The sequence below is a fragment of the Lathyrus oleraceus genome, chromosome 3, assembly GCF_024323335.1.
Source record: "Lathyrus oleraceus cultivar Zhongwan6 chromosome 3, CAAS_Psat_ZW6_1.0, whole genome shotgun sequence".
Taxonomy (NCBI): Eukaryota; Viridiplantae; Streptophyta; class Magnoliopsida; order Fabales; family Fabaceae; genus Lathyrus; species Lathyrus oleraceus.
In genome coordinates, this window is record NC_066581.1 from 247,512,296 (window position 1) to 247,520,632 (window position 8,337).

The 8,337-nt window shown below is 34.4% G+C and overlaps 1 protein-coding gene across 1 annotated transcript; it reads right to left on the reverse strand.

The window, feature by feature from the left end:
* Window positions 1-4,189: 4,189 nt before the first annotated feature.
* Window positions 4,190-5,550, reverse strand: LOC127130688 (uncharacterized). The gene is made up of 4 exons (XM_051059654.1): window positions 5,437-5,550; window positions 5,082-5,322; window positions 4,820-4,961; window positions 4,190-4,649 (listed from the first exon to the last, which is right to left on the reverse strand). The coding sequence occupies exons 1-4, from the start codon at window positions 5,548-5,550 to the stop codon at window positions 4,190-4,192; spliced, it is 957 nt and encodes a 318-aa protein (XP_050915611.1).
* Window positions 5,551-8,337: the final 2,787 nt, after the last annotated feature.

The following is an 8,337-nucleotide window of genomic DNA, read 5'->3' on the forward strand; positions in this document are numbered from 1 at the left end:
AAGAATAGACAGAGCCTGGTCTTTCATTTCCACGGTCCACACCAACTAAGCTACATGGTCGGAAGGAGGACCAACGAACTTCAAGAGAAGTAAATCATTCTTCACCCAAGAGAGAGAGGTATAAGTTTTTTTTCCGTGTAGGTTGTGACACCATGATTTTTAAATTAATATTTAATTTAATGATTGGAGTGTTTATATATGTGCTATTTGGGTTACTTTGGTGTTTTGAGAGATTTATGGGTATTTTACTAATTTAATAATTAATGGGATTATAGAGTTGGAATAAATTTTTTCTTTACATGCATTAAAAATCCAGGACAAACCACAATCTTGTTGGAATTTTGACGAATTCCTGCTGTTAGAATTTCACCCAAATCTTGGATAATTCTGAATCAATCTTGATGAAGAATAGTCAATCTTTCTGATTGATTACTCCTATTGTTCTTCACTCTTCACTCGAGTGAATCAACTACACCTTGGTTGCAAGATGATTCCGCTCGCATAAATTTTAGAAGAAAAGGAAAGATGGATTGGGGAAGAAAAAAGAAATTAGGGTTTGAGAGAAAAGGAGAAGAATGGAAATATTTATGCAGATTTTCTCTCTGCTTTCAAATTGAAAATCTTATTCAATTTTCTTCACTATGCAACCAAGTTATTACCATGATAGGGTACCTCCCTATTTATAGGCTGAGATTTCTTGCACACCAAGAAATCTCTAACAAACTAACTAACTCAACTAAAATATAAAATAAATGCTAAGTTTAACTTTCTATCGAGATACTCTTCTTTTCGAAAGTTATACAATATTTTCATGTAGAACATTTCGACAACAACGGACTATGTCGAAATGGTGCTCTGACACAAAGAATTATATTCTCAACACGCCACCTAATTCATTGTGTCTAAGTTATCTACATTTATCATTGTTCTTTGTCTTTTGAACACTTCGACATGCACATCTTTTGTCGTGATATCTGCAATCTAATTCTCAGTTCTGCAGTGTTCCAAGTTCATCTTCCCATTTTCTACTTGCTCTCGAAGATAATGGAACCTTATTTCGATGTATATTCTTCTTCCATGTGCAATCATATTCTTTTCCAAATTGATAGCAAACATGGTATAAATCTTCATGGTAATTGCTCCATGATTCTTCCCTTTAATTTCTATGTACTCTACTTCACACTAAGATAGTGCTTCTACTGGTAATTTTCTCGAGCTCAAGGAAACGGGTGTGCCACCTTACATAAACACATAACCAACCATGGATTTTCTATCCTCAGCATCACTACACCAACTTGAGTCGGTGTAACCCATTGGCTTACATTCTTTTCCTTCATCAGATGTAGGAAACAAAATGCCATAGTCGAGAGTTCCTTTGAGATACCTTAGTATCCTCTTTGTCGCTACTAGATGTGATACCTTTGACTTATGTATGAATCTACTCACCATATCTACACTTTATGCTAGATCAGGCCTTGTGTGACAAAGGTATCTTAATGACCCAATAAGTCTTATGTATTGTGTTGGGTCGACATTGTAACATCCTAACCCCGAAACTTATATAACAAGCATTATACACTGATTAAAGTGTTATCAACTTCAAACATCTTAACTTTATTCAAATAGCAATGGAAAATAAAATTAATATTCTCAACAAAATCATGTTTATTCTTAACTTCAAAATAACGTCATAAACACTCCTTAAAAAATTAATTCGAATTCAACAAGTAAAACAAGTGTCTCAACCCCGATATTACATGATCAGAGCATAGCCACTAAATAAACAACTGAACTAAATAGAAATAAATTCCACTCATAACAACAACTTTTAATCCTGATTATCTGCAAGATGTCCATGGTGGACAACATCAAATCAAAGGGGGTGAGAATTCACATCAATAATTTAACGACATAAACTGCAAGGTAGAATTCAAACATCTAAACATCCATCAATAATCGCACAACAATCATTCTCACACCCAATTCACCATCATACATAACACTATCACACATTCATTTAACTAAATTATGCAATGAAACTCACAACTTTGACCATACTCATATGCACGTGGTACCATATCATCATCAATTGGTTCACTCAGGAACCAGGTTCATCCTGCTCCAACCCCAAACCCACCCTGCTCAGATTTGGGACAAGGACATAATGAATGCATGTCACAACACGTCAACGCAACAACAACATAATGTTTAAAATCCCCTTCCAACAATAAACAAAACATTCATTGACCTAACGATAATAGTTCCCCTCCTGAACTAGCATCCCATAACAACATACTCACAATTCATCGACATCAATCATGTTCATACAACAACATATCATCATCATAATTCACATAAATTATCACAACATCACCATCATGTATGCACATACCCATCATTCATCAATTACTTCAGAAATTCACAACATACATTCATGTAAGAATCATGCAGTCACACAATAAAACTATTTAGCTCTATGCTTAGCTCTCTAACGCTTCAATCAACCCATTATTTTGACTTACGGAACAAAAGTTATGCCATTTTCAGTTTTACTTAAAAATGATTTCCTGCCATTCTATAGTAATCAATTACTAATAAGTGGTAATCGATTACCGACACCTAAAACTAAAAAAAAAAACTTAATTTTTAAGTTGACAATCAATTACTATTAAGTGGTAATCGATTACCACATAACCCACGATGAAAATACTTAGTTTTGGGCATCTAAATCCCTTCCAAAACCCCATCAAAATATGCCCTAACATATTATAACAACTTATTTAGAAAATTTAATATTATACACCAAATAACATGCAACTTCACTCATTTAATCATGGATTTGCATATTTTATTCATCAATAACATCTAATTCCTTCAAACTAACACTTTTAATTCATGTTTTCATAAGATCATGTTATTTCTAAACCTTCAAAATAACAACAATGGTGATTATATGATAACACATAAAAACATATAATTGTCACACCTCATGGTACATGAAATTCATCATTAAAAACAACCAATAATATCAAAACATCATAGATATCCAGAATTAATCAAATCCCAATTGCCCAATTGGAGGTTAAGGAATCCTCATTCTACCCTTCATGCATTATACCCATTATTGAATTAATTATCCCCCTTAATTGATTATCCTTGCAAAAAAATTGACTTTGATTCTCTAAATTCCTCCATGTTCATAGCTTTCCCTTGCACTTCTCTAGCCTCCTCTCTATTCCCAACTCTGACTTTACGTATGATAGAAAAACTCACTAAAACTAGGTTATCTCTTAGTTTATATAATTAGGGTAATCTAATTAAAATTACAAACTCACCCCTCACTTACTAACATCCTCACTCCTTCCTCCCATCTATTTATCATAATTCTCAATTCAACCCCAAACTTTCTATTTTCTATTTAATTAATTAAATTAAAATAAATTAATATTATTTTAATTACTAAAGTAATTCCTATTAAATCTAGTCCACTTCTACCAATCTATAATTACTCATACACTCTTATCTCGAGGTCACACACCCCATCATCACCTAAATCAATCCAATTACCGAACATAATAATTAAATAAAAATACAAACAAATCAATTAAAATAATAACTAAAAAATTGGAGTGTTACAACTCTCCCTCACTTAAATAATTTTTGCCCTAGAAAATTACCTTAAGTAAACAAATTCGGATACAACTCCCTCCTTTGGCTCTCAAGCTCCCAAGTCACATTTTTAGTAGCTGGTCCTTCCCAAGCTACCTTCACCAAGGTAATCTCTTTACCACATAACTGCTTCACTTCCCGATCATCTAGTAGTATGAGTGATGCCTCAACTATCAAGTTATCTCTCACATGCACATCATCCACTTGTATCACATGAGACGGATCCTAAATGCACCTCCTCAACTAAGACATATGAAACACATCATGAAGACTAGAAAGCGGTGGTGGTAAAGCAATCTAATAGGCCACCTCTCATATCCTCTATAAAATCTAGTATGTACCAATGAAACATGGAGTGAGCTTTCAAGACTTCAACGCTCGACCAACACCAATCACCAGAGTAACTCTTAGAAAACGTGATCCCTCTTTTGAAACTCAAGTGCTTTCCTTCACTTATCACGATATCTCTTATAGAGACTCTATAAAGATCTCATATTTTCTTGGATCACTTTGATCTTCTCTATGGTCTGTTAACAATCTCTAGTCCAATCACAACACCCTCTCCTGACTCATACCAACATAAAGATGTCGTACACCTTTTACCACACAACGCCTCAAATGGTACCATTCCAATACTCGAATAGAAACTGTTGTTGTAGGTAAACTCGGTCAATGGTAAAAAGTTATCCCAAGAACCTCCTTGTTCTAGCACGCAATCCCTCAATAAGTCTTTTAAGGATTGGATAATCCTCTTTATATGATCATCTATGTGCGGGTGATATGCAAACCTCAAACGTAGCTTCATACCCAAAGCTTTCTGCAAACTCTCCCAGAACCTCGACGTAAACCTCAGATCTCTGTCAGATATAATACTTAATGGAATACCATGTAAACTAACAATCTTCTCAATATAAAGCTCTATTAGTCTCTCCAATGGATAGTTAAGTTGAATCAGAATGAAGTGAGCCAATTTAGTCAACCTATCGACAATAACCCAAATGGAGTAACAATTCTTCACTGTCTTTGGCAAACAGACACAAGGTCCATCAAAATGCTATCCCACTTCCACTCAGGGAGAGACAATGGGTGCATAAAATCCAATGAGTTTTGATGCTCAATCTTTGACTTCTAGTAAGTTAAACAAGCATACGCAAACTCAACAGTCTCCTTCTTCATTCTTGGCCACCAAAACAACTTTTTCATGTCTTGATACATTTTAGTAGCACCGAGATGAATACTCAATCCACTCCTGTGACCTTCCTTAAGAATACTCTTCTTAAGTTTGGACACATCTGGTACACAAACTCTATCTTTGAATCTTATCACACCATTCTCATTGGTTCTGAAATCACTACCTTAACCTTGATTAATCGACACCAATCAGACAATAAATCCTAAGTCGATCTTCTGACCTTCTCTGATCTCTTCAAGAATACCACTGGTCATCTTCAATATGCCCAACTTCACACTGTTACGAGTCATTTCACATACTAAACTCAAATCTCGGAATTGTTCAATCATCTCCAACTCTCCAACCATAAGCATCGACATATGCAACGACTTCCTACTCAAAGCATCAATTACAACATTGGATTTACCAGGATGATAACTCAAACCAAAATCAGAGTCTTTCAGAAATTTGAGCCACCTCCCCTGCCTCATATTTAACTCTTTTTGATCGAACAAATACTTCAAACTCTTGTGATCACTGAACACTTCAAATTTGGAACCAAAAAGATAATGCCTCCAAATCTTAAGCATAAATACAATGACGCCTAACTCCAGATCATGCGTAGGATAATTCCTCTCATGAACCTTTAACTTCCTACAAGCGTCAGCCATAACCCGTATATTCTGCATTAGCATCTCACCCTGACCCATCATCGAAGTATCACATTACACCACAAAAGACTCACTCGAATTCAGCAAAATCAATACTAGAGAATACGTCAACTTCTTCTTGAGTTTTATAAATCTCTCTTCACACAAAGCATCCCACAAATATGCTTGACCTTTTCGAGTCAACTGAGTCAAAGGCATCACCAACTTCAAAAAGCCTTCAATAAACCTTATGTAGTAACTAACCAAACCTAGAAAACTTCTTATCTCAAGAATAAACTTTAGAGTTTCCCATTGGAAAACAAGAACCTGGTTGGTATGAGAGACTTAGTAAGTTTTTAACCGATCAAGAATACTCTAGGGGGAAGGTAGATGCTACACTTTTCATTATGCGTAAAGGAAAATATACTATTCTAGTTCAAGTTTATGTCGATGATATCATCTTTGGTTCCTCTAACATGTAACTTGTCAAGGAGTTTTCTAAGCTTATGCAGGGGGAGTTTGAGATGAGTCTCACAGGGGAGTTGAATTACTTCCTTGGTCTTCAAATCAAGCAACTCAACGAAGGGACATTCACGTGTCAAGAAAAATATTGCAACGAATTGCTAAAGATATTTGGTATAGAAGATGCAAAATCAATTGACACTCCAATGCCCATAAATGGAAACTTGGAAAGAAATGAAAATGGTAAGGATATTGATGTTAAGAAGTATAGAGGTATTATTGGTACTCTACTATATCTTATTGTATCTAGGCTGGACGTTATGTTTAACGTGTATATGTGCATTCATTATCAATCGGCTCCTAAGGAATCACATTTAAAATCCGTAAAGCACATTCTTAGATACCTTCATGGTACATCTAAGTATGGGATTTGGTATTCCAAGGAGAGAGATTATAATTTGGTTGGTTATACTGATTCTGATTTTTTCGGTTGCAAATCGGATAGGAAGAGTACTACTAGAACTTGCCACATGTTTTCAAACTCCTAAGTAAGTTGGCATAGCAAGAAACATGTTTTCGTTGCTTTGTCAACTGCCGAGGAGGAATATGTAGCGGTCGGTAGTTTTTATGCTCAAATTTTGTGGCTCAAATAACAACTACTTGATTTTCATATTAAACTACCAAGTATTCTTATTATGTGCAACAACACTAGTTCTATTAATCTAACCAAAAATCTGGTGTTTCACTCTCGCACTAAACGTATTGAGATACGTCACCACTTCCTACATGACCATGTTGAAAAAGAATATGTCGTATTTGAGCATGTTGATAGAAAAATCAACTTGCAGATATCTTTACAAAACCTCTTGTGACTGAACCATTTTTCAACATTCGAAGGGAATTGGGCATACTTGATATCTCAAATCTTGCCTAAATATGATTTGTTGCATGCACTTTACATACTTTTGCTCTAACTTATATTGGAAGTTTAATCACATATGAGTTCATCCTTCATCAATTCATATGGGAGGTAATATTGTTCCATTTTCTCTCTTTGAAAGTAAGCCTTTTACTTTTGCATGTTGTCTATGTTCCAAATGCATGATATGCTTGATGTATGGACTATTTCATGAATGTTCATTTCCAAAATTTTCAATTGATGTATTTCAATTTATAGGCTTATAGTGACTTCATGCTATTCTTCTGTCATACTTGAAATATGTTTTTGGTGTATAAGCTTGGTATCTATTATTCGTTCTTGCATGATGTATGTGATATTGATGTTTAACTATTCCGGTATGAAATATGTTTAAACATGTTATAAGGTGAATGAAATTCTTGTACATTTTAATGATAACATTCCTGTTTTTGGTTTGAGTGGTGATAAATCTATATAATTTCCTTGCTAGAGCACACACGTGTGTAGCATTCGGGAGCACCAATAGTATATGTCACGTAGACGTGTCGCTTTTGAAGCAACTCAATAGTTTTTTATTACATTGTATCCTTCATCTTTCTTGTTTATTGTATATATTATTTGGCATAAGTTGTGGCAACCATGTTATATTGTTGCTTTAAATGCTTTCATTTATGATTAGGCATTTTCAATATTTACATCATTTTATGTGACTATTTCTTTATTGATGATATTATCTTTACAAATACCTTTGTATGTTATGTTAGTATATGTCGGATGTAAGATACTTCTTATGAATTTCTTTGTCTCTTTTTGATGTTTTCAAAGGGGGAGAAGCATCTGCAAAATGAATTTTGGATGAATACATTCAGGGGGAACCTTCATGAAGACATGAAACACATCGTCTCAAGTTTTGTCATCATAAAAAATGGGGAGTATGTGAGTGCAACTTTTCGTTAGATGTACTGATGTTAAAACTAGGATACTTTAGTGTTTATGTATATTGGATGATATCCTCTAAGTCTTAATGTGCATCTTAGCATTAGGAACCATAAAAACATTTTGAAATGAGTTAGAAAAGGTTTCGTGCATAAAAAAAAACTTTTATGGGAAAAACAATTTATGTGTCGACACATACATTCTATAGGTAGACACATAGAAGAAACATTTTCTACAAGTTGACACATAGAAGAAACATTTTTCTACAGGTCGACACATACGAGTTATAGGTTGACACATGTAAGTCCTTTTTAAAGCATGTAACTTCTGTTTGATGTGCCGACACATGACCTATACAGGTTGAATCATGACCTATACAAGTCGACACATGCATCGAACAGGTCGACACTGACTTACATAGATCGACACATGCAACTTATTTTTCCAAAAATTTGTGACTTTTTCAAATCTTTTGCATTCCCTTTTGCCTCCAACTTGCACACACATGTATATATACTTCATGCATACAT